The 27,876-nt window shown below is 42.3% G+C and overlaps 1 protein-coding gene across 2 annotated transcripts in view; it reads right to left on the bottom strand.

Moving 5' to 3' along the window:
* Positions 1 to 10,441: 10,441 nt before the first annotated feature.
* The window catches only part of NKD1 (NKD inhibitor of WNT signaling pathway 1), a 119,163-nt gene continuing 101,728 nt past the window's right edge, over positions 10,442 to 27,876 (bottom strand). For both annotated transcript variants that reach the window (XM_043981412.1, XM_043981413.1), the window contains 5 exons: positions 26,272 to 26,367; positions 17,456 to 17,603; positions 16,456 to 16,540; positions 14,831 to 14,958; positions 10,442 to 13,817 (listed from right to left, as the gene is read on the bottom strand). In XM_043981412.1, the coding sequence (XP_043837347.1) occupies positions 13,249 to 13,817; positions 14,831 to 14,958; positions 16,456 to 16,540; positions 17,456 to 17,603; positions 26,272 to 26,367 (1,026 nt within the window). In that variant the 3' untranslated portion in view covers positions 10,442 to 13,248. The remainder of the gene's footprint in view (positions 13,818 to 14,830; positions 14,959 to 16,455; positions 16,541 to 17,455; positions 17,604 to 26,271; positions 26,368 to 27,876) is intronic.

The raw sequence follows: 27,876 nt of genomic DNA on the forward strand, positions 1-27,876 counted from the left end.
TCACAATTAATGGTCATCCAGCTTTTATCTGGAGAGGGAGTCAATCCATTTCACTTCTGAATAGTTCTAGTTAGATTGTGGACTCCTTGAGGGCAGGGAATGTCTTTTGCCTTTTTTTGGATCCCCAGTCTTTAGAATAGTGCCTGGCATATAGTAGGTACTTAATAAACATTTATCGACTGATTGATATTGATTGATGATTGTTATCTGGAAGCTGGGTAATATAGTAGATTGATTACTAGAGTTAGAGATGGGAAAGCTTGTGTTTAAATCCTGCCTCAGATATCGAACTAGCTATGTGACCCTGGGCAAGTCACCGAACCCCTGTTTGCCTCAGTTTCTTCATCTGAGAAATGGAGATAATAATTGTACCTGCTTCCCAGGGTTGATGTAAGCATTAAATGAGATGACAGATGTAAATAGCTTTGCAAGTTCTCACTTCATAAGTGTATAAATGCTAGCTATTATTATGAAATTGAATATTCTTTGCCTTTCCTCCCCCTGCCCTAAAATGTCATTTCCCATTCCTCTTCTCCCATCTGAATCCTCTCCGTAGTTCAAAAGTTCCACCTCTTCCAGGAAGTCTTCCTTGACCAGTCCATCTTGACCGCTGGCCCATAGTGATGTTTTCCATCTCTAAACTTTTATCATGTTCACTATCTGTATCATTAACCTTAGCATTACTTAGCATAAATAATATTGAGTCGCTCAGGCTCTCATAGGTACACATCCTGACTTAACATTGAAATAGCAAGTTCCTTTGGGGAAAGGAATCATGTATCCCCCACAGTGCCTAGCACAGGCCTAGACCTGGGCACAATAAATGCTGCCTAAGTGTTTGGTGGTCCTCTTCCCTTTCACCTTCTGTTGCCCTAAAGAACCACATCTAAACCAAGGTCCATCTATTTCCAGCCAGGGGACAGGTTTATTCCAGATGCCTGGCATACTCTTCATCAATTTCTTATTTCATAAAAATCAATTTCTGTTGCATTTTTGCACTGTACATAAAAGACTGTGGCATCAATTAGCCTTCATTCTCTCTCTCTCTCCCCCTTTTTTTCCTTCGTTGTCGTCTTTTTTGGAAACCTCTTTGTAGGGAAAAATCTCATATTTCAGCAATTTGCATTATCCACACAATCTGCTTTGAAGTTCTAAGTTATGGTAAGAAAAGGATCCACTTATCTGCCCATAAAAAATGTTCAAAGCTTATAAATTCCCTGAAACAGATGTACATTATCATTGGATTTGCCTTTCTTTTTGCTGGTGCATGGCTAATAGAGTTTCGGCTGCTCCTTCACACCCCCCTGGTTAGCATCTTTTCTCCCCAGAAGCCTGCGCCCCACCGGGCATGTGCACACTTCAAAGATCCCAGCCTGTCTATTAGAAACAAAGCACAAACTGGGAACATAGGGGCCCTTTTAAATTCCCCACATTTAAGTCAATATCGTTTCTCTCTCTTTTTTCTCCTCCTTTGGCTAGGGGACATAAGAAGTTTATTCCCTCCCTGCTTTGAGCTGCCAGCTTCCTTCACTAGCTTGTGCCAATTCAGCAGTGGCCCACTCCACCAGGCAGAGGAAAATAAAATGACCACCCCAAGCCCCCCCCATTTGGTTTGTGTTTCTTTCATATTTTCTTTTTAATTCACCAGCTCAGGAAGACCCAATTTGGGGGTAGCAGAGGGGCAAAGCAACCCTGAATACAGGCAGATAACTGGATTTCCAGGGCCCTGAGGGGAAGGAATAAAGCTCAAATAAATGCTAAAGAAGCTATCCATGTAAATAATAGCACACCTTTTTAGCAGGACTTACGAAAGATTTACAAAGTGCTTTTCTCTCATTAGCTCTTTGAAATAGGAAGTGCAAATGTTATTATGCCCATTTATAGAATAGAAAACTGAGGCTGAGTGGTAAAGTGATTTGTCCACGTTACTAAGTGTTCACAGCTTAGATCAGAACTTGGGGTTCTGAGGGAAAAGGAGACCTAACGGTATATTTATAAATATATTACATGCAATATATTTATAAACATATTTAATACTAATAGTAATACTATTAGTATCTCAAGTACAGTAGAATAGGTTGGGACCTAGAGTTCTGGGCAGTCATCTGAGGTGGGGCTGGGGGTGGGGGATGAGAAGGGACAGGGAACACTGAAGGCAAACTAGGAATATAGGCATAGCTTGGGTAAGTAGGGAGCTCAGCCTTAGACCTTTCACCAGAATCACAGAATATCAGGGTAGGGAGGCAGGATTCCAAAGGATATCTAGATCAATTCTTCTTAAACTGTGGGTTGAGACCCCATATGTGGTTGTGCAATTGAATGTGGGGGTGGCAAAAAATTTGGCTACAGTAAAAAGCTATGTATACCTGTTTTATATACCTATATACCTGGGGTTACATGAAAATTTCTTGGGCAAAAAAAGGGGGTCTTGAGTGGGAAAAGTTTAAGAAGCCCTGATCTAAACTAAGCCCTTCCATAGAGCACGAATCCCATCTGCAGTATTCCTGACAAAGAGACAGCAGCAGCTTGGTACCATGGAAGGAAGAAAAGATTTGGAATTAGGGAGCCCCCAGTTCAAATCCTTCGCTATTTATTTACCCAGTTTCTGTCCTTACTACCTGTGTGACTTTGGGCAAGTTACAACCTCTGTGGGTCCCAAGGGGTTCCCTCACCTGTAAAATGAGGGCATTAGAGCCCTGGAGATCCCTTCCAAGTCTAAATCTGTGAGCTGAATGCTTCCTACCACCCCCATCCTCACCACAGGGCAGTCTATTCCATTTTGGTTCAGCTCCTTTAGGAAACTGGCATATACTATTGTTTCTTTCCTTTGGGGGCACCATATTTTAAGTTGTCAAATGTGAAGGGACCAGATTGAGAAGGAAGCAACCACCTCAAGTGAGATAACAAACTTTCCTTAATGGCCATTGGGTCTCTAATTGGTATACTTCTATGTAGCTTTCTATACAGAAAACCAGTCTGGTGTTGTAGAGAAAGTGCTGACTTTGTGGATAAAGCACAGGCCCTGGATTCAGGAGGACCTGAGTTCAAATATGGCCTCAGACACTTGACACTAGCTGTGTGACCCTGGGCAAGTCACTTAATCCCCTCATTGCCCCACAAAAATAAAATATAAAAAAAAGGAAGTGCTGGCCTTGGATCCAGGAAGACCAGAGTTCAAATCCTACACTAACTAGTTGAAACCCTGGCTAAATGATTTAATTTCAGAGTGTTCTCTGAGACTTATCTATTGGGGGTGAGGGTGGGGAAGGGGTTAGTCTGAGTTGATGAAAAGAGGGACCATGCTGGGAGTAGCCCATGATTACAAAATCACAGATCATTTCTGAATTCACTTTCTACTACTTCACGTCAGAAAGTTCCAAACCAGAGCCCTGTGTCACACAAGCTACAAATTCCACTTGTACCTGAGGGGCATGAACGCGCCTGGGTCTCTAAACCTACCTGCTCCTGCATGGATTTTATGTATGGGGATATAAAAACATCATAATGACCCAGCTATTCTGAGGTGTACCTAGCCCATAGGAAATGCCTAATAATTGGGGCAGCTAAGTGGCACAGTAGATAAAGCACCGGCCCTGGATTCAGGAGGAAATGCCTAATAAATGCTTATTGAATGGAATTGACCAATATATGGCATTTTGCAGTAGAATATAAGATCTTCCAGCTCAGGGACCCTTTTAATTTTTGTCATTGTACCCCTAAACCTGGCATTTTTTTGATTCAGATCTGTGGTTCCATCAAAGCAGTGAGCTCCTTGGTGGGGAAGCTCCTTCACCGGTATATATGAGCAACTGCTCTGACACATATAGTCTTGGAAAGTTGTCTGGTGCACTGAGAGGTCAAGTGATTTACCCAGGGTCACAAAACCAACATGTCAGAGAAGGTGACCCAGGTCATCCCTACTCTGAAGCCATGATGCCATGATGCTTCTCCCAAGTGCCTGGCATAGAGAAGACACAGCAAATGTTTTTGAAAGTCAATCACATTCATGACAGGGCTGTTGGGAGGGCAATCTGCATTTTAGGTATTGCCTCCTGTGGTTGGCCCATGTGCCAGGTGAGAATGAATAGTTTCTCTGAAGACCTACGCCAGTGAGGCATATAAGGAGTTGGTGCCTGCTTTCTGTCATCTTCAGCTAGTTCTCAAGGGCTGAGTCTACATAGCTGGGATATTAGCAGGCTGAAGTCGCTCTGGATTTGTCAATCAGAACATGGCCCTTCCAACAAGGGAACAGTGTTCACTGAACATCATGAGGCACTTGGCTGGCGACCAACACCCTCATGTCCCTTGTCTGGTCCCAGAGACTGGGAAAAAGCCTCTCATAGAGGTCACAGAAATTAGACCTAAGTCACTTCCCCCCATGAAAAGTGGTATTTTATGATGAAAAGCACGCTAGACTCTCTGGAAAGTATGCCAGACTGGGAATCAGGAGATGTGGGTTACAATCCTGGCTCTGCCAGTAATTCACTGAGCAATTCTCGGCAAAGCATCTCCTTAGTGGCCCCCTCAGTAAAATGAGGTGACTGAAGGCGTTGGTGTCTAAGGCCCCTTCCAGCTCCAAATTCCATGATCTTATGGGAATAGAATGTCAGTCCTTAAATGGACTTTTGAGCATCATATGTCAAAACCAGAAGGGCCTTTTTATAGGAAAGATCACAGGGTCTGGGGTCAGAGGGCAGGCTTCAAGGGCCAACTGTGCATCTTTGTGACTGTGGGTAAGTTGTTTCCCTTTTTGGGCCTCAGTTTCCTTATCTATAAAAATGAGAGGGCTCCATTCAATAATTTTCAAGGTCCTTTCTAGCTCTCATGTTCTCTAAGTCTGTGGTTCACCCTGGTTTGGGGTTCACTGTTAGGTTGAGTTTAAGGCCCTGGCTTAAGTTGCTTGAGGCCAGACTAGGGAGAGGGGTTCAGAACTGGGAAGGCTGCTCTTGCTCCTTCCCTGACCGGTAAAGAGCCAGTAGCACTGCGTTTTGTACAAGACATCCTCCCCCGCCCCCCACCTGCAACCCCAGTACTATCAAGGCCTCAGCTACTATGGCCATTACTTGAATGTTGGAACTCTTGTCTTCTAGTGTTCCTCACCTACCCCCTGCCCCAGCATAAGGACTGGTGCATGAGGCATTCATTCGTTGATGGACTGACTGTTTTCTTTTTTTTTTTCTTTTCTTTTTTTTTTAGTAAGGCAATGGGGGTTAAGTGACTTGCCCAGGGTCACACAGCTAGTAAGTGTTAAGTGTCTGAGGCCGGATTTGAACTCAGGTACTCCTGAATCCAAGGCCGGTGCTCTATCCACTGCGCCATCTAGCTGCCCCGGACTGACTGTTTTCTAAGAGGCTTCTCAACTTTTCTTGTGCAGTGGCACCCTTAAATTATTCAGATTCCCATGGCATCCTCAGAAACTGGATGAGAGGAGGCAGAGCTGTCCAGGTGGATAGGAATGGGAAAGGTGGTCTTTGAAAAGAGTGTGATTAGGTGGATGAGGAAAATAAGTGAGCAGTGTGTTTCCACAAATGCCATCCAGAAAGGCTCAGACTAGGAAGCAATGTGATGGTGGCTATATGTTTGTCACAAGATTCACTTCCCCCTCATCTTGTAAAATGACAATATGATTCCTAAGGTTTTCTCATTTCTAAAATAGTCTGTCACTCTGCTTTTCTGGGCCTCAGTTTCCTCTTCTGTAAAATGAAAATAATAATCACCCTACCCACCTCTAAGGACTGTTGAAATTAAAGCATTTGATAAACTGGTAATAATTATAGAAATGGGAGTCATTATTATATATATTTTATTATTATCATATCGGGGTCACAAACTTGAGGCAAGCCCTAACTCTTTCCATTTGACCTGAGAGGACAGAAATTAATAGTACTAGTAATAACAGCATCTATATAGCTCTTTAAGATTTACAAAGTACTTTATATTATCTCATCTTATCAGATCAACCCTGGGAAGTAGGTATTACTATTTTACCCATTTCACAGATGAGGAAATTGAGGCAAGCAGCAGTTAAATGACTCATCCACGGTTCATATAGATAGCAAGTGTTTAAGGGTGGATGTTAGCTCAGGTCTTCCTGATTTCAATTCACTGTGCCACCTCTGCCTCAAAACTAGGAGCAAAAGGTGGAATGTGGCAGAGAGAGAGGAGAGAGAGAGAGAGAGAGAGAGAGAGAGAGAGAGAGAGAGAGAGAGAGAGAGAGAGAGGAAAGAGAGACAGATGGACAGACAGAAAAAGAGACAGAGAGAGGAGAAAGACAGAGAGGAGAAACAAAGACAGAGAGAAAAGACTTAGAGGGAAACAGAGGGAGAGAGACACACAGAGAGAGAAAGACAAAGACAGAGACAGAGACACAGAGACAGAGAGAGACACACAGAGACAGAGAGAAATGGAAAGGGAGAGAGAGAGGAAAGAGAAAGAGATTGGGTCTACAAAAGGAAGAAAGCTCTAGCCATTAGAGCTGTGTCAAAAGTGAAATGTGCTGCCTCAGAAGACTCCCAGTCACTGAGGATCAAGCAGACAGATTGGATGACCCACTCACTGTCAAGGTTGCTCTCAAAGGAACTCTTGTTCAGCTATGGCTTAGACTAGATAGCCTCCGAGTACCCTTCCAAACCCGAGGTTCTGTGACCCCAGTAGGATCCTATCCAGAGCAAATGCCTCTGTGATGCCCCATGGAGCTTTGGATGTGGAGTTCAAATCCCAGCTAGGCTACTCTTAGCACCTATGTAACCTTAGACAAATTACATCTTCAGGCTTCAGCTGCTTCGTCTGTATAATAAGGGGGTTGGACTAAATTATCTATAAGGTCCCTTCCAAGATTAAATTCTTTGATCCCATGAAAATGGCTATAAGTGAAAGTACATTCCCTCCCTTTTCCCCCTTCCCAAATGACTTTCTCTTTTCATGTAGAACTATTATAATGCAAATATGTCTGTACTATCTGGATTGTAGAACCTCTCTGGGGCTACCTACATTGGGCATTTGCAGCTTTTATTCATTTGCAGGGAGATTGGCAAATTGTGAACACACCAAACATGTTCTCCTCCTTTTCATTTACAATTTTCCCTGATAAGGAAGCCTGATGATCAAAGGACCTGGATTTGAATTCTAATTCTGCTCCTGGTATGACTTCAGGCAAACCATTTAACCTTTCTAGGCCTTATTTTCCTCTTCTGTAAAATAAAGAGGTTAAACTAAATATTCTATAGGGCCCCTTCTAGTCCCAAACTGTATGCTATCCAAATATTTCCTTAATTCCATTTTTTTTGTTTTTGTTTTTATTGTTGTTGTTGTTGTTGTTTTGTGAGGCAACTGGGGTTAAGTGACTTGCCCAGGGTCACACAGCTAGTAAGTGTTAAGTGACTGAGCTGGATTTGAACTCAGGTCCTCCTGACTCCAGGGCTGGTACTTTATCCACTGTGCCACCTAGCTGCCCCCTTAATTCTGTTTTTTTTTTTTTTCCGTTATAATTCTGTTTTAAAGCTAGAAGAGACCTCACTAGTGCAGTCTAGATGAGTGTCCGGATAAGAGCAGGTAAGAGATTAAATGGTATCACACAGATAATAAGTAGCAGTGATGGGATTTAAACATGGATCCTGTGACCAGGTACCATGATTTCTCACATGTTATAGCTAAGGAGGAAGAGAATTGCAGACCAATTCTTGTAAGCCTCCTTAAGTCTTCATTCTTTTAGGAAACTTTCCTTTCCAGAGCTGAAGGAGGAGACAGTTGTCTTCCTTCCCCACTACCCAGTTCCTCTTGCCCTTGATCCAGAAGGCCTGTGGCTCTTGTTCCCTGACATGCTCCCTGACATTTCTTGCATCATTTATCAATAGGTGGTGTAAAATAGTCTTTGGGTTTCCATGGTTTTCCCTCCTCTGTCTCTTAACAGCATCCTGTGGTGCACTTCTTCCCAGGGAGGAGGCAAGGAACTAGAGTCAATCCATGCTACAGGCAGTGAGGCCTTTTCGACTATTTTCAGCTCATGATGATCATAGGCAGAGAGATAGCTGCCATCTAGTCCAATCTCAACATTGAGGCCACTGAAGCCCAAAGATGGTCAATGACTTGTCCACAGTCACACAGCTGATATCTAAATTCAGCATCCTTCCATTATATTATGATGTAAATTCCATTTGAATTGACTTAGAGGAAATTGAGATCAAGTTAATCAACACCAAGGACCTTCTAGTCAAGATCCAGCCTCTCCATGTGCAACCCCAAGAGGCTAGGCCTATGGACATTCCTGTTATTTTCCTCCTGGGCAGTTTCTCAATCTCAGTTGCCTGGAAAGAGAAGGAAATGGACCCCCATATCCTTGTTCAAGAAACTTCATTGGCTCTGAATTGCTTCTAGGATAGGCAACAAATTTCTCTGTCATTTAAAGTCCCTTACAATCTGGTTCTAATCTATCATTCCCTTGTATGTACTCTGCATTAGCCTTGTTTGCATGCTGTTCCCACCATTAGATTGTAAGCTTCTTGTGGCCAGGTATTGTCTTTTGCTTCATTTTGTTTCCCTAGCACTTAGCACAGTGCCTGGCACATATGAGGCCATTAATAGATGTTAATTGAATATTTCATTCAAACAGGCCTGCTGGCCTTCCATCCCCCTTCTTCCCTGCCTTCTGGGAAGGGAAGAGGAATGGTCTCAGGGATACAAATGGGCGATCTGAATTCTGACCATACACACACCAGAAAAGACCACTAGGCCACAAGTCAGAAGTCCAGAGTTCTTTTTCCAAAAATGTCATTGTTACAAATCAGGGTTAGGACTTTCCCATTTGGCAGCTGCACCTACAGTAGGGCACATGGGCACTGTGAACCCAGTCTTAGAAGTCAAAGATCAATTTATTATTTAGTCATTCAGTTGTATCTGACTCTTTGTCGTGATCCCTTGGTTGTTGTTGTTTAGTCCTCCAGGTTCTCGAAGAGGACCATGACATCAGGAGGTGAGGTCATGACTTGCAGTGAATTGGATTTAAGTGAGGGAGAGGGCTATGCAAGGTCACCAACCTTACTCTCTCCTCCAGAGCCATCTGGGTCCAGTGACAAAATACATATCAGGACAAATGGAGATGGCCCCAGATGTTTAAGGCAATTGGAATTAAATGACTTGCCCAGGGTCACACAGCTTGTCTTTGGGGTGAGATTTGAACTCAGATCCTTCCAACTTCAGGGTCAGTGCTCTATCCACTGTGCCACCTAGCTGCCCTGACTCCTTGGGAAAGATACTGGGGCCGTTTGCTATTTCCTTCTCCAGTGGATTAAGGCAAACAGAAGTTAATTGACTTGCACAGGATCACATACCTAATTCAGATTTGAACTCAGATCTTTCCTGACTAGATGTCCAGCTCTCTATCCACCAAGTCACCTAGCTGTCTTCTAGGCAAACAGGAGTTAAGTGACTTGCCCAGGGTCACACACCTAGTAAGTGTTTGAGGCTACATTTGAACTCAGGTCTTTCCTGACTCCGGGCCCAGTGCTCTATCCACTGAGTCTTCTAGCTGTTCTCAAGGGGCAGTAGGTGAACCCTTTGTCTTCCCAGGAGGGACTTCTTTATGCTGGAACATTGCCACTAAATAGGAGTGAAGAGGTAAAACTCAACAGTCAGGATTTTTTCATTTTGTTTGTTTCCCCCAGCTGACAGCATCCAGCATATTAGTATGTGATTCATAAATGCTTCTTGATTTAACTGATGAAGCATCCCAAAATTCAAAGAAAAAAGCAGGAAACCAAAGCATTCAGAGGGTCGATTTAACTGGGTGTTTTTAGAAAAGTTTGTGGAGGAGGAATCCCAAAACCCCACCACAACCAAGGAAGGAGCAAGACTTTCTGAACTAGTAAAACTTTAATTAAGGAGAATTCTTCTCAGCACATTTTTTTTTTGCTATTAAATAAATAAAGCATTTAGTCAAAACCATCTCTAGTTACTATACAAAATACTGAAAAGCAAACATCAGGAAACATGGAGAGGGGGCGAACCGGGAGAGGGGATAGAAAGTTCCAAACTAAAGCCCCCTGCCACAGGAGCTAAACCCTGCCGGTGTCTGCGAGCGGGGCTGTGACAGTATTAATATTCATGGGACCTTTCACATGATTGCCCCATGACAGAACTTGTCTTTTGGATCTGGGGGTGGGAGTGGGGGCTGGTGGGAGGTGGGCGGGGGGACGGGGGAGAAGGAGGCGAGGCGAGGCGAGGCAGGAAAATGAATTTCAAAGATTCGATCAAGCGAGAGAGCATATTCCAGGAGTCCACTTTCATTAGCGGGAACGCTGACAAGGGAGTTGGGAGTCAGCGAGGAGATGCAAGCGCGGGTGTGATTGCCACTGTTAGCGTCTCTGACAAGCTGCTCTTTGGGGGGGGGACTTCAAGCGGCGCCGCTGCCGCACCCCCCCGCCCCGCCCCGACTCCCCTCCCCGAAACACATTCAAGGGATGTTCTTGGCATTTTTTAAATTCCCCAATCCCTTTGGCCCTGTAATGATTTGTGATTTAAAAAGGATATTTGAAAAGAAAGAAACAAGGAAGAAAGTAACAGCGGCAGCTCCTGTCTGCTCCCCTTTGCCAAAAACCCTAATTGGCAATCCTCTGTAGCGGGGGGGGGGGGGGGGGGGGGGAGCTTCCCTCCGCCTCTCTGAGAACAATGGCGTGACGCCGCTGACAGCTGGAATGTAGAGTCTGGTGTTTGCATGCTTCACAACACGAGTCACTTGAACACACCAGACTTCATTAACACGAGAATATAAATAAGCTTATTCCTTCTGTTCGACACGGAAATGCCTTTTCTCTTTCCAGTCCGTAATTATATATGTGTGCGTACATATATAATAGGCATATTATGCGTGCATGTGTGTGTATACACACACATCCACACGCGCGGTAAAAAGACACAATATGAGGAGGGGTCTCAGGCTCTTCCTAGAACAATTCTGGGGGCAACAAACGGAACAACCATGTATAGATAATTCTACCTTCTGTATAATTATATGACTGGGGGGGGGTGTTTGTGGTGGGTTGTGAGGGGGCATAGCTGTTAGGAGACTGGAAAATCTAAGCATCTGGAGACGGAGATGAGAAATCCCTAAATAAAATAGAATCTAGAAGTGACAAGTTTGTGGATTCTCTCTCTCTCTCTCTCTCTCTCTCTCTCTCTCTCTCTCTCTCTCTCTCTCTCTCAAGAAACTCCAATTACAGAGGGACAGTGAAGATCTTGACAGACATGCAGATTCAGGACTAGGGACAAGAAAGGAAGGAAGGCTGTATGGTGGTTCGGTTTTGGAGTTCTCCCTGGTTAGTATCCAAAGCTACTATTCTGATCCAGATGAGCATATGGGGCAAAGGCTCAGGTGCCTCCTCTGAGATAGATGGGGGAGAAAGGAAGGGATGCAAGAAGAAGGAAATCCTCTCTAACTGACAAGTCTCTGAAAATGTTCCTTTGGAAAACCATGCCTGTTCTCTGGGGGTCCAGAAGAGCCTCACATCCATATTCCATTCTCATAGATGTAGGATGCTGGGAACCCACTACAAAAAAGAAGAAGGAAAAAAGAAAGAAGGAAGAAGAAGAAGAAGAAGAAGAAGAAGAAGAAGAGCATGCTGAAACTGACCCCAGCATCCTCTGAAATATTCCACAGACCCTCCTCCCCCACTCCAGGACAACCTGAAGCCAAAAGCACTCTCACTGGAGAGAGGAGGAAAAGGTAGCAGGTGAAATTCACACATACACACACACACATGAAAGGTTCAGTGTGTCCCTTTTCTCTTTCTGCCCAGGACCAGTCCTTACAACGCAGCCAGACTGCAATCCTTCCTCTGGATTGGCCACCCAGGCCCAACATACAACTCTGCCCAGTGCTACCAGTGCTCTCAGACCCTATTTCCCCAGCATATCTCTCCTTCAGGTCTGGCCTGATCCTATGCCTCTTAAAAGAGAAACCAGGAGAGGAGAAAAGCTTGGTACTTAGGGAAGGAGGAGGAAGGAGCTTTAAAGAACAAAAACAGAGGCAGACCCCACCAGGGGGTAAAATTAAACCACATACCCCCAGCCACAGCCACTTACATATGAAAACCCATCTCCTGGGACAATAATTATATTTCAGAGAATCAAATCACAGATTTCTACAACACAAGAAAATGTACCTGAGTGTGTATATTTATATAAATATATATAGAGACAAACTAGCATCTGTCTCTATAAATAGCTATATTTATATAATTATGTAGGTATGTACAATATATTTGCCAGCACTATAAGGGGAAAGGGTTTTTAACATTCTCAGTCACAACAATTTCAGAAGGAAAAGCCAACACACAACAGCTGGGAACAGCCCCAATTTTGTTGAAGGCAGGACTAAAAAAAACCAAAACAACAACAACAACCACCACCACCACCCTGCGCTGGTGTTCCCGTGGTCACTCCCTTTTCCAGTGGTTTTCCAAAACAAGTGTGGTTTCAGAGACAGACTTTAGCTACATGTATGTACATGTACTTCCCATAAGAGGGAAGGGAAGAGGAGAGAAAGGTGTTTCCTGATTTTTCCATCATAGAACAGTCAGGACTGCCTTCAGAAAAGAATCTGGCATTCAGATGAGTAGGTCGGTGTTAAGGGTAACTCCACTGACAAACACAGTTAACGTTCCCAAGGATAGGAAAACATGACACCAAATAGGCCACGTAACCAGAGTCCATCAAAATCCCCCCATAGCACATTACAACCAATTAAAGGGACAAATAAAATCTAAGTAATACTAAGAGGTAGCAACAGTTTGTTGTCTCAGCAATTCTAAAGGTCTCTGGAAGCAGGAGAGGGCAGCAATGTTTCCCAGGGAAAGGCTTGAATACAGGAGGGGAGGTAGAAGGCATGGTGATGGCCTTCCACCTGCTCCAGCCCTGTGCTGGTCCCAGAAGCATATTGATGACCATCCGCAGGGAGAGCCCAGTTCTGAAAGCCAGGGACTGCTTCTGCAATCCTCACAAGCCGCTACGAAAATTCACAAGTTGTTAATTAAGTAAGCTATGCAGTTTCCACAATATATAAATTAAGGTAAGTTTCTGTGTTTCCATATAATTTCTAAAATGGAGACTAGTTGAATATTAGTGAAGTAACAACAACAAGAATAATTATGAATAAGAATAATAATGCCGTGGGAGTCAGACATCTTGGGAGAGGGGTTCCTTCATATTGTGATGGGGTTGGGGGGTTCTTTAGTGTGAGGGCTGGGGCGGGATGCTCTATGTCTGATAGAAGTGGTGGTAATGGTGGTGATGTTCATGGTGATGGTGGTGTTCATGTCTCTGGACCATCTGCCCCACCTGGCCCTCATATAATACAACCGAGGGCAGGTCTCGCACATGTTCCTTCTCCACCACTGTGCTCCCAGGGGGCTGGAGGCTCTTGCACATTTGCTGACTCTCCTTGGCTCTCTGCTTGTGTTTCTTGTGCATTGGTGGGGCTGGGCCAAGGAGGTAGGGTGGGATAGGGCGGGTTGTTGGGGAAGCCAAGGGGATGGCAGGTCCCAGGATCGATTTGCTTCTTGCTCCCCTCCCCAGGTGGGTCGACCCCACATTTTTGCTCTGGGCTTTGGGGGACTTTACAAAGTGCTTGCTCAGATCCTGACCACCCCGAAGGCGTTGCTGGACTTCAGCAATCTTGGCATATGGAATGTCCATGAAGTGAAAGGGGCCGGGTTCTGCCCCTTGGGACTTCCTGTGGTGCACATGGATGGTTTCAGGTTCGTGGGAGCGAGATCTAGTCTGGATGGGGACTCTCGTGGGCAGCTCAGGCTTCTGTGAAGGGGAGCCTAGGAAGCAACAAGCAAAGTTAGTTCCTCTGATATCTCTGAGCACAAACTCACAGCCCTGGGTAGGAATAGACTTTATACAAAGAGAATCTTCTCATTTCTTCAATACTCTCAACACCCTGTAACAATACTAGAGCTAGAAGACGTTGACATATAATTGCCTGGAATGCCTTTTCTTTTCCCCCACTTCCCCAGCCCACTTCTTTACCTACTGGATTCCTATCCATCCTTTCAAGTTCAACTCAAATGCCACTTTCTCCTAGAAGCCTTCTTTGATTCCCCTACTCAGTCTTCCCCGGGGACCTCTCTTGGTCCTTTGCTTTATAACTTTTCCAATGTGCTTCTCACGTAATGTTGAATATTATTGTTCTCTATTTCAGTGTTTCATCACTGTACTAAACTCTGTACTCCATGAAGGCAAGGACCTCATCCTATCTAAACTTTGCATTTCTCCTCTTACCTAGTACAATACTCTATACACAGCAGGTACTCAATAACTGCTTGTTGAATCCATTAAGAACTGGCTGGTTTCAGGCAGCTAGGTGGCACAGTGGATAAAGTACCAGCCCTGGATTCAGGGGGACCTGAGTTCAAATCCAGCCTTAGACACTAAACACTTACTAGCTATATGACCCTGGGCAAGTCATTTAACCCCAATTGCCTCACCAAAAAAACAAAACAAGGGGCAGCTAGATGGCGCAGTGGATAGAGCACCGGCCCTGGCGTCAGGAGTACCTGAGTTCAAATCCGGCCTCGGACACTTAACACACACTTACTAGCTGTGTGACTCTGTGCAAGTCACTTAACCCCAATTGCCTCACTAAAAAACAAAACAAAACAAAAACCAAAATCAAAACAAACAAACAAAAAAACCTGGCTGGTTTAAAATGATACCAGAAGCCAACACAAGAGACTCAGAAGACTTGGTTCCCTCAGCTAGCACAGGGATGTTTATTTTGATGAATTCATTAAGCAGCAATCACACTTGCCCTACCCTCAGGTGATTCTTTTACCTGGTCCAAACTTGGATGTGTAGTTTTCTATTCCTGCAAGATCTAAATAGTGGTTTCTTCTTTCGATGTTCTCATCAACACAATGGCGATAGCGCCCAGATTGCTCCAAGTGGGCATCTCCGTGGTACCTGAAAGGGATTAGAGTCCTTTGGGCAACTGTGCAAATAGGTAGAGAGAGAGGGTGGGGGTATAGAGGAAATAGCAGTGTGGGGTGCAATGGAAAGAACCCAGGGCTAAGAGTCAGGATACCCACATTGTAGACCTGGTGTGGTCACTCTTAAGCTGTGTAACATCAGTTTCCTTATCTGTGAAATGGGCTCAATGGCACCTCTTCTGCCTACCTCAAAGGTTATTGTGAGGATCAAATAGTGGCCAGACATGTACCAAATAGGGATTATCATTAAATTCCTTGAAATGCAGCAGCAGCTGGACCAACCTGAGGGCAGGCATCAAGATTATCAAGGCAGTGAGATAGAGGAGTTTTATGTACAGTGTATGCAGCTTCCTCTGTCTGACATTGGAGGTCCTTCACAGTCTGGATCCACTCTGGCCAACCTCATTTTAGAGGAATTAGAATTGTAAGGAGCCCAGAGATTATCTGGGGAATGGCTTTTTACAGATGAGGAAACTGAACCCAAAAGAGATAAAACAATTCATCCAAGATACACAAGTTACTAAGTAACAGAGCCAGAATTTGATCCCAAGCTCTCTGACTCCAAATCATGTACCTTTCCTACTACACTATGCTGTCTCAATTCTCTTCCTCAAACAACCCTCCAATTTAGTCAAGCCAAGCTTCTTGTTATCCCCCCAAAATTCTTTTGTTCATGCTATCTAACTCTCTAATTCCCAGAATTCCCCCTCCCCATTCAAATCTCACTCCATCCATCAAGGTTCTACTTCCTCCCTCATCATGCCAGCCCATGTCTAATCTCTTCCTCCTCCTATAACATGTATAGTCATGACTACCCAACCTGGTATCTGCATATGCAGTCTTCTATTATTCTCAACTCTTTTTCTGATGCATAACAAGAGACCAATAAACAATTGCACAATTGCTGACTTTACTCTCCTGGGCCTCGGCTTCCTTATCCAATAAAGAAATAAAGAAGTGATTGAATAAATGGGTGAATAAATAACCAAATAAATAAATTAATAAACAAATAAATAAATAGACAAATAGATAAATAAATAAGTGAATAAATAAGGAAATGAATGGATGGATGAGTAAGATAAATAAACGAATGGATGGATGAATAAATAAATGAATGAATGAACAAATAAACAAATGGATAGATAAATAAATAAATGCATGAATGGATGAATAAATAGGTAAATAAATGAGTAAAGGAATAAAGGAACTATACTAAATGACCTCAATTTCTAGCTCCAGATGCTATGATCCCATAATTATTTGACATGTTTTGTTTTGTTTCTGTAACTATTCTGTAGGCTCCTCAAGGGCAGAGACCAATTTTCTTCCTTTTCAAGCCTCCTCCCAGAAGTTGGCATTCCCCACATTCTTGCTGATCAGCTGAAGCCTTTGGGGAGGGGCCTCCCCAACGAGGTCCTCTCAAAAGAGCAGCCTCTGTCTTTGCCAGTCCCCAGTGAGGATTTTTTCCTACCTGAGGGGAGCACGTTGCTTCTTCTCCAAGCTCCTCAGCTCTTCATTGGCCTTGCTCTCTGTTCTGCGCCTCAAGCTTGGTAATTCTGTCCCCCATACCCAGGGAAACACAGAAAACATTCTCCAATTAGTGTCTGATTTTCATCCAACTTCATTTGATTTCATAGTATTTTGCCCGTCATTTGTGTCCTCATTGTACTTTATTTTGTGTTGTATTTATTTGTTTGTATATGTCTGATCATTCTCTCCTAGACCTAAGTTCCCAAAGGGCAGGGCGATGTGTCATGCTTAGCTTTGTATTTGTGCTTTGAAGATATTTCTTAAGTGTTTCTGGAATCCAAAGTCAGCCATCTATGCTTTGGGTCAGGCTTTTGCCCCAAGAGGCATTTTTAAAAAATGTATTCATGAATCACAACTGCCCAGAAATAAGGCTATGAAAAACTAATATCATAGTAGCTTTAGGCCCGGGGTAAAGTTGGAGTGGTAAAAAGGATTCTGGGAACCTCTCATCCAACATGATCTAAACACAAAACACTTACGGATACTCTTACTCCCCTCTTATTGAGTCATCTTCCTACTCCTTGAATCTCCAGCCCAATATTCTATAATCTGGTCTCAGAATATATACCCTTCATGAGATAGATCATCTATTTCTTCCAGGACCAAAGTGTCATATCCCTTCCTGCCTTTGCTTTTGTCATTCTGGAAAAAAAAGTCTTCCCTTTTCCTATTCTATCAATCCAAAATCTTCATAGCCCAGCTCAAGCCTCACCTTCCAGGAAGCCTTTGCCGCTGAAACCCGAGAGTCAAGAATTTCTTTCCCTTCTTCATTTGGCAATTGATTTCTGCAGTTCCTCTATGAAGAGATTCACCTGACATCCCCCCATCCAAACCCTCTCTGCAGGGGTGAATCTCTCCCCGCCAAAAAGGTTTCAATTATTGGTGCTCTTTTTCTCTCCCCTGCCACAGCCTGCCATTGATTTGCCCTGAACAATTCTTACCAGCATGATTGAGCAAAATATTTTTCCTCTTCTGACTCCCATCTGGGGCCACTGTGAGTTTCACCCTCAGAGTCTTGCTGGATGTGGGGGAATGGTTGACTGAGGAATCAACTACCTCATAGATGGTGTGGAGCAAGCTAGTGATATCCTGGATGGGAGATTCAAGAAAAATTCCACACTGGCTTTTAACCAAGAAGTCTCATATATACTAAGAAAGACAAAGGTTAAAAAGAGCTAGAGGGAAAATTAATAGCCTGATACTTATTAAGGTAGGTGGTGCAGTGGACAGAGTGCTGGACTTGGAGTCAGGAACTCATCTTCCTGAGTTCAAATCTGGCCTCGGGCACTTTCTAGCTGTGTGACTTTGGGCAAGTCACTTAACCCTGTTTGCCTCAGTTTCCTCATCTGTAGAGTGAGCTGGAGATGGAAATGGCAAACTACTCCAGTATTTTTGTCAAGAAAATCCCAATGGGTCACAAAGAGTCAGGCATGACTGAAAAATGACTAAACAACAACAACTGATTCATAGAAAGATTGCCAGAAGATCTAGGTTCAAATCCTGCCTTTGATGCTTCCTCACTATGTGCTTTGGGCAAGTCATATCTTTTCCCTGGCTTCTTCATATGGAAAATACAGAAGTTGGGATTGAAGGCCTGTGAAGTTCCTTTTCCAGTTACAGATCTATGACTCTGTGACTGATGGTCAGGTTCTTAAAACTATCCCCAAAGTTCCTGCCAAGCACTGTGGGGACATCGAATTAACAAACTATCAAGCTTCTTCTCTTGCCTCTTCTCCCACTCCCATCCTCCCTTCACCTCAGAGTCAGGGTTAGTTCTTTGTTCATTTCTATCACACCTGTTCCTGGGTCACTGAGGCTGGACCAGTGACCCAGCTGCCCTAGAACACTCACATTCTCAGGGATGTTTGTGAAAGAAAGCCTGCACTGGGATGGGCTGTTTCTCTCCCCTAAAATTAGCCCTGTTGGTTAGCTTGTCAAGATGAGATTTGGGAGCCTGACTAGACAACAAATGTTCCCCTTGCAGAAATGAATAGATCTCAGTTCAAGTGAAAAGAAAGAGAACAGGTGATTTAATAATGAACAACATCAACCAATTTCTATAGGCAACTTGCCATTATACCTCACGCCTGGAATAGACTCTCCCTACCCCTATCTTTATACCTCTTCACAGAATCTCAAAGTTGATAAGTACCTTGGGGGCCATTTAGTTCAATCTGCATCTTCTAAAAGGTTGTTCTTGAGTTGTTTTTTCAGTCATGTTCAAGTCTTTGTGACCCCATTTGGGATTTTCTTGGCAAAGATACTGGAGTAGTTTGCCATGTCCTTCTTCAGCTCATTTTACAGATAAAGAAACTGAGGCAGACAGGGTTAAGTGACTTGCCCAGGGTCAGAAAGCTAATAAGTGAAAAGGGTCAAAAAGGACATCCCCTACAATATACGTGACCCCAGCTCATTTTACAGGAAAGGAAACTGAGACAAACAAGGTAAAGTGACTTGCTCTAGGACACACAGCTATTGAGTAAGAAAGGATCCAAAAGGATATTCCCTACAATATACACCACAATTGGTCATCTAGCCTTTGCTTAAAGCCCTCAAGTGAAGGGAAACCCACCACTTCTCAAGGCTGTCTAGTTCACTTTAAGATAGCACTAATGCTTGGGAAGTTTTCCCTTACATGAAGCCTACTTTGTCTCTAACTTTTACCCATTGTGTCTAGTTCTGTCTTCCAGGGCCAGGCAAAATAAACTTACTTCCCCTTCTAAAAGACAGCCCTTCAAATACCTTTAGACAAGTATCATGTCCTACACTTAAATCTTCTCTTCTTCATGACAAACAAGCCCAGTTCCTTTAACCACTCCTCACTTGCATGAATTTATCATCCTTTACCATCCTGGCTACCCTCTTCTGCACACACTCCTGATTATCAAGGTCTTTTGTAAACAGGATGTCCTAAAATGTTGGCTCCCTCTTCCTCTTCCTTCAAAGCCCTGGTGTTACCACTGTTATGAAGCTTTCCTGGCTCCATCTAGATCAAAGGGATTTCTTTCACCTAAAACTTCTCCTTAGTGCTATAGTTGTTTAAATAAATATACTTCTTTCCCTTTAGACTCTAAACAACTTTCTTATGTCAATTATCCCATATTTATTATATTTACAAGTTTCTTGAGATTACAAAATATGTTAATCTAGTACATGCAATTCTTTTCTTACCACCAAATGAAAAAAAGTTGTCCACTTCTTAAATTCAGACCAATTCCTTAATTAAACATAACAATTCAAACAATACTGTATACTTACCCTCACTTTCTCCTTTCCTTTCTCATTCCATTTCCTTAATGTGACTTTACCCTTTTCCTGTCTGTCCTTTTTATATATTTCAACATTTCTCTCTTTCCTTCTTAACCTTTCCTTTTAACAAGTTCCCATAAACTATCCTTTGAAATAAAAGCTTGCTTACTCTCTTTCCCACAATCTTGGGGAAAAACTCAAATACTCCGGTAAAGTAGGTATTATTTGATTTTACAGATGAGGAAAATTAAGTACAATTAAGTAACTTTCCCAAGGTCACACAGCATAGAATGGGAGGGATAAAATAAGAACCTAGATCCCAGACAACTTGTCTTGGACCCTTTTCATGAGAGGAGGCTATTGCTCATGAAAAGATCAGTAAATCTGAAGCCCAAGGCTGGGCTCAAATGTAGGAGCTACCCACTTATTACCTGTGTGATCTTAAGCAAATAACTTTCCCCTTTTCTAAAACCCATTTTCATCATCTATAAAATGAGGTGGTTGGCTCTAGAGTCAGAAGCCCTGGTTTCAAATTCTCCTTCCAATACTACTTGGGTAACCCTGGACAAGTAAATTAATTCCCTGGGCCTTAGTTTCCTCATCTGGACAATTAAGGGACTGGACTAGAAGGCCTCAAAAGTCTCTCTCTCTTTTTTTGGGTTGGGCAATGAGGGTTAAGTGACTTGCCCAAGGTCACACAGCTAGTAGGTGTCAAGTGTCTGAGGCTGGATTTGAACTCAGGTCCTCCTGACTCCAGGACCGGTATTCTATCCACTGTACCACCTAGCTGCTCCCTCAAAAGTCTCTTAAAGATCTAGATTCTGTGTTTGCTACTTTATTGGTGGGGAGAACCATTAAAGTCACATTTTGTACTATTGAACCAAATACTTTATATATTTAACAAATAATAAGCCCATATAAAACTGGGCATGCCCTTTGATCTAGCAGTACCACTACTAGTCTATATCTAAAAGAGATTAAAAAAAAGGGGGGGGGGGGGAAGGACCTATTTGTAAAAAATTTACTTATAGTAGCTCTTTTTATGGTGACAAAGAATTGGAAATTAAGGGGATGCCCATTATTGGGGAATGGCTAAACAGGTTGTGGTATATGATTTTAACGGAATGATGAGCAGGATGATTTCTGAAAAACCTGGAAAGTCTAATATGAACTGATGCAAAGTGAAGTAAGCAGAACCAGGAAAGCACTGTACACAGTAACAGTGGCATTATACAATAATTAACTGTGAATGACTTAGTTATTCTTAGCAACAAAATGATCTAAGACAATTACTAAGGACTCATGATGAACAATATTATCCACCTTCAGAGAAAGAATTGTTGGAGTCTGAATGCAGATAGAAGCATACTACTTTTTCACTTTTTTTGTTTTTTAGTTTGTTTGGGGTGGTTTTTTTGGTCTGTCTTCTTTTACAACATTATTAATATGGAAATATGTTTTGCATGATTGTACCCATATCAAATTGCTTACTATTTCAGGAAGGGAGAATGGAAGGGAGGGAAAGAGAGAATTTGGAACTCAAAAATTTGAAATGAATGTTATAAATTGTTTTATATGTAATTGGGGGAAATAAAATATTATTATAAGAAAAAATAATAAACCCAGTAAAAAATTGGTATTATTTATACCAGGGGTGGGTAAACTATAACCAACAGCTAATGCCTATTTTAGCACAGTCCACAAGCTACCATTACTGGGTTGTCAGATTTGGCCCATAGGCAATATAGTTTGCTGCCACCTAATCTATACTTTTCTATCAGTTGAATGCTTAGAAAGATGTGATCTACTGTGGAATATCATTTGCAAAAGCCTACCCATTCCCTTATGAAATTCATTCAAGATGTTCTTAATGTATGTGTACAGATTAGAAATGTCAAACACAGCCTAATGCCACCTACAGTATGCCCAAACCAAATTAAAATGCAATTGGGGGGACAGCTAGGTGGCGCAGTGGATAGAGCACCGGTCCTGGATTCAGGAGGACCTGAGTTCAAATCCGACCTCAGATGCTTAACACTTACTAGCTGTGTGACCCTGGACAAGTCACTTAACCCCAATTGCCTCACCAAAACCCCCTAAAAAACCAAAAAATGCAATTGGGAAATATTTAACAAAATGAATAAAAATACAATAGGAGAAAGAGAATGTTAATTTGTGGTTTTCTAAGTCAGTATGTGCTCCACAGGTATCTTTATGTGTAGTTTAGTGGCCCCTGTTTCCATTTGAGTTTGAAATCAAGGGTATAAATTATTCTCATTTTTAAAAAATTAAATAGAATTAAAAATTGATTCTTTACTCAAGCATTATTTTATGTTCATTCAGGCATTATTTATCAGAAGGTGAGTGAGAGGTACAAATTCAGTAATCCCAATTAAATAATGAAGTCCACATGACAGACCTAGAAGAACTTGTCTAACCCAAAGAGTCAGCCTTGACCAAAAGAAGCCTTGATCTAAAATCTGACTGAAGCAGAAAAGTGTGAGCCCTTCTCTTCCCGCACAGAGGAATGTATGTGGGGACAGCCAAAAAGGATAGAGGGAAACTGTATATTTATAACCAGATTTGAGGAGTGGATTTAGGGCTAAAAATAGATGAAGGGAAACGCAAGCCCCAATTCTCCCTTGACACTGATCCCCCACCCTCCTCTTCAGTAGGAAAAGGAAACAATCTTTCTCCAAGTCCACTCTGAAGGATGCTCTTTTTTAACCCTTTCTTTTTTCTTATTTTCTAAAATAACTTAGGATATTTTTTAAAGAACTTATAGTTAGAACAGGAAAGCAACATCATTTGGTAGGTTTCCCTAGGGTCTGCTCAGAAAAAGAATAAAAAGAAAAATCTTCCAGTTGCTGAAATTTTAAAAAGTGGGACTCTTCATGCTCTAAACCAGCAACGGGGGGAAAGATGGAGAAGGAAAGAATAGTCTCTGAGACAAAATGGACAGTGAGAAGGACGGAATGCTCTCTAAGAAACAGGGTCACTTTCTAAACCTTTGGCACAAACACTCAAGACGCATGAGCTCAGTTATTTAGAATTTAAAGTCCAATGACAAACCTCCCTGTGAAGATAATTATGGCACAGCTGTCAGTTCTCAAAACAGGCTGTCAGAGAAAGTGGGTCCCTCTTTTCTGTGAAATAATAATCCTTTATATTAGTAGCATTTTATATTTTCAAAGTGTATTTACATCTATCATCCCATTTGATTCTCATGACAACCCTGAAGGTAGGCAGGCAGACCAAGGACTATCATTCCTATTTTAAAGAAGAAGGAAAAAAGTCACTGAGAGGTTAAGTGACTTGTCAAGGTCATTTATAGTAAGACTTACAGGATCTATGACTTCAGTTCCTGACTCAATAGATAGCCTTCATGAGTTACTATGGCTGGAAGGGAAAACCCTGGACTCTTCTTCCTATCTTAGTAGACAGACTTCATGAGTTGCCGTGGGTGAATAAATTCATCATGGTATGGTCAACCCAGTGATGACCTTCTCTGAACCTAGCTATGTGTGTACTTAGATGAATATTCTAATAATCCAATGGATCTAGGATTTCAGCAAGTGCCACTTCCAACAACAAAGATTGCAATTTCATCTGTGTCAGCTCATGGGGACTCACATCACTGGTAAATGGTGGAACTGAGACTAGAAACCAACTCTTCTTGCTTCGTAACTTATTCCCTCTTTCTTTTTTTTTAAATAAAAAGTATTTTATTATTTTCCAGTTACATAGTTTTCAACATTTGTTTTTATAGGATTTCCAATTTCAAATTTTTCTCCCTCCCTCCCCTAGACAGCAGGCAATCTGATATAGGTCATATATATACAATAACATTAAACATATTTCTGCATTAGTCATGTTATAAGAGAAGAATCAGAGCAAAAAGGAAAAACCTCAAAAAAGAAAAACAACAGCACCAAAACCAAAAGAAATAGTATGGTGTTCAATCAGCATCCATATTCCACAGTTCTTTTTCCCCCTGTATTTGGAGAGCCTTTTCCATCATGAGTCCTTTGGAACTGTCTTGTACCATTGTATTGCTGAGAAGAATCAAGTCTATCACAGTTGATCAACACATAATGTTGATGATACTGTGTACAATGTTCTTCTGGTTCTGCTCATCTCACTCATCATCAGTTCATGAAAGTCCTTCCAGGTCTCTCTGAACTCCTCCTGCTCATCATTTCTTACAGCACAATAGTATTCCATTACATTCATATACCACAACTTGTTCAGCCATTCGCCAATTGATGGGCATCCCCTCAATTTCCAATTCCTTGCCACCACAAAAAGAGCAGCTATAAATATTTTTTGTACATGTGGGTCCTTTTCCCTTTTTTATGATCTCTTTGGGAAAAGGACCCAAAAGTGGCATTGCTGGGTCAAAGGGTATGCACAACTTTATAGCCCTTTGGGCGTAATTCCAAATTGCTCTCCAGAATGGTTGGATCAGTTTTATTCCCTCTTTCTAATGAACTACCCTCTCTCCCCCATTAGACTATAAACTCCTTAAGATCAGAGAATTGGCTTTTGTACTTCTCTGTATCCCTAGTGCCTAGCATAGAGACTAGCACATAGTAGGCACTTAAAAATGCTAGTTGATTGGTTGATCTAAGTGAGAACTATTTATTCAAGTGGGTAAGGCTAAGGAAAAGAATGAGAATGTAAAGGTTTCTAGTGGTGATGAGTACTTTGTTTCAGGACAAATTAGCCCCCATCCTCCAAAGTTCCATGGCAAAAGGGTAGCTGTTGAGTGGTGAATGGCCAATCAATAACTCAAAATGGACTCAAAGGGGAACCAAAATTAAAGTTGGATGGCATTCAGCCTGACTTTAAAGATCTCAATTATTCAATCAATGTGAGTTCCCAAGGTTACAAAACAAATTACTGTCTGAGTCTGCACTCAAACCCAAGTCTACTGACTTCTAACCCTGGACTTGCTCATCTCACTAAACTATGGAGTTTTCCTAAGAGGATGTGGCTATTATGCATCTATAAATATAGTCAAATTAAACACTTGGTAACCCACAAAGCCTCAAGTTGTACACATATATCCCTGTCCATTTATAGCTCTGTGAGTGTGTTTGTGCATATATAAATGGATACAGAGACCATATGGTCTTTGTAGTGCTTCAGGGGAAGCTCACAGGATTGAGAAGAAACTGGTTTTGGCCTGTACTCAGAACAGCTCACCAGTCCCTCCTGGAGAAGGGCCTAGGGCTTCCCCTTCAAGGCACTCATTGCCATGAATTGAGTGCTTGGACTTTGACTATCACTCAAACATTGATAAAGCTCAAAGCTGAGAGCATACGTGGAAAAAGCACTGGATTTGGAATCAGAAGGCTAGAGTTCAGATACCAGCTCTGTGATTCACTTTATTACCTATGTTACTTAGGGTAGATCACTTAAGCTCCTTGGACCTCAATTTCCCCCTATGAAAATTGAGAGGATTGGACTAGATGAACTCTAAGGTCCCATCCAACTCCAAACCTTATGATCTCTTAACGAATAGGTTTGAAGCCATGGTATTTCCTCTCTAGCCAAGTACTTTAGGGATGAAAACAGAAAGCCACCCAGAAATTCAGACGTGATTGTCACTACTTGACTCTCACCTATACCATCTATAATAGGGGTATAATGGAAAAGGCTCTGGACTTCAATCAGAAAATTACTATTCTATTGCATGCATTTGTCCTTTATTAAGTATGCAGATGAGTCATAGAACTTCTCTTGCCTTTAGTTTTCCTCAATTTGACAAACAATTATTAAGCACTCACTATGAACAGTACTCATCCAAACATGGTGGGAACTCTTGAGCTCTCCAGAGCAGTGGTGCTGAAGTCAAAAAGAAACGGGGGTAGCATTAATCTGTACATAAGAATTTTTGTGGACTGCATGGTGACCTCACTTTAAAATGAATTTTCTATGCTTTGTTGTATTTTTATTTGTTTTTGAAAATACTTCCCAATTGCATTTTAGTCTATTTCAGACTACAAATAAGTTGTAGACGACATGTAGACTGCAGGCTTTGTTTTTGCTACCTATGCTCAAGAACATCAAGGTTGGGTGCTAACTGTGGTTAAATTTGAGGAGGCTTATCACGAGAAGGCTGGCTGCCAGGTGACATGTTTTTGGCCACAACTGATAAAAACTGTCTACTAAGGTATAGAAAGGGTTGCCATATGCATTAATGCAATATGCACCTGCAGTTTATGTAGATCCCTAAAATATTATATAAGAAGGGCCACTGCTTCCAGGCCTTCCTAAAGTTCCAAGAAAGCCCCTTTCTCTCATACACCCAGCCCTCTTCCCTATCAAGAGAATTGAAAATTCAGAGATTCAGTGGAAGTCTTAGCAGCAGACAGGCTGTGGGAAGTACTAGCTCCGTAGAAAGCATTGCTTTGATTCACAGAGCAGGAGGCAATGCCTGCCTTGCAAGGCAGAGGTGACAGGGAAGATCATGGGGAGGACAGAGCATGACGTCCCCTCTTACCTCTCGAGTGACTTTGCCGTTATTATCAAAGTCATATAGCGTGAAGGTCCATTCTTGCCGGTTGTCTTCCTCTACTGAAACATCACACTGTAACTCCTGAGAGAAAGACAGAAAGTGGTTACACAGCCCTGTACTTTGTGAGGCTCCAAGGATATAAGCTGGGATGCTGGGGACATCATCAATTACCCCTAACTCAGAACTCTGACCATCATTTCTGCTATGCCCAAACCATTGGTTTCAACTTGCAGAAACAATTTTTAAGAGAGGAAAAACAGGAAACTGGGGATATTTAACCAGAAGCTGGGGGCAGTCTGTGTGATGCTCATAATAACAATAATAGTTTACATTGATGCATACTGCTTTAAGGTTTAAAAAGCACTTTACATATCTCAAGGAGAGGGAGCAGGACACAATGAGTACAGGCAACTAGCCTGAGAACCAAGAAAACCTGGGTTTACTCATTACATTTCTGATGCATATTAGCTGGGTCAACCTGGGCACAGTAATCACTCTCTCGGGGCTCTAGGTAATTCATCGAGACAATAAATTACTGGGGCAGCTAGGTGGTGCAGTGGATAAAGCACCGGCCCTGGATTCAGGAGGACCTGAGTTCAAATTTAGCTTCAGACACTTGACACGTACTAGCTGTGTGACTCTGGGCAAGTCACTTAACCCTCACTGCCCCACCAAAAGTAAGAAAAGACTATAAATTACAGAGAATATGCTGACCTGCCTGCATTGGTAAGGAAATATTTCCTCCCTCAGAACTTCTCTCTGGCAATGAAATTATAAGCCCAATCCCTATTCCTACCGTTTAAAATGCCTTATCTCACTTGATCCCCACAACACTATGAGGTAGATGCTGTTATTAGCCCTATTTTACAGAGAGGAAACTGGAGTCAGAGAGGTCCAGTGAGTTGCCAAGGTCACCCAGCTATTATATGTCTAAGGTGGGATTTGAACCCAGATCTCCTCAAAAGCAAGGCCCATGAGATAATAAGAGACTTGGGAGGCGGGGGGAGTTGTAGGGGGTGGGAGGCAGAAGATGATATAGATGGTATTCCAAAGGACTTAGGGCAGTGCAAGACTTTTGAAACACCCCATATTTAGATATCACCCAGTCCAACATCATTTTATAAATGAGGAAACTGTAATCTGTCTTCAAATACTTGAGAAGCAAGCTACCATGTGTAACAGGGATCCAACTTACTCTGTGGCACCAGAGCAGAGATAAGACCAGTGGGATGAAGTTACAGAGAGGAAGTTTTGGGCTCGGTATATAGAATGAAGAGATGTCTAGCAACTGAGGCAGTCTAACAATGGAATGGGCTAGCTTGTCCTACAGTGAGTTCCCCATTACTAGATGTTTTCATGTAGTTGAATCCTGCTAGGGATTTGTAGAAGATCCCTGTGCGAGGTGGGATGGTAGACTAGATGACCACAGTTGTCCTTTCCAATTCATATAATATAAAAATGGGAAAAAACAATCCAGAATAGCCCTTAAGTTTATTGCTATCTTAAAAGCTCTGTGAGGACAAGGACCATGCCTCATTCATGTTTATTTCTTCATAATGCCTAATGCACAGGTTTGTTGAATGAATGAGT

Source organism: Dromiciops gliroides, chromosome 2 (genome assembly GCF_019393635.1).
Source record: "Dromiciops gliroides isolate mDroGli1 chromosome 2, mDroGli1.pri, whole genome shotgun sequence".
NCBI lineage: Eukaryota > Metazoa > Chordata > Mammalia > Microbiotheria > Microbiotheriidae > Dromiciops > Dromiciops gliroides.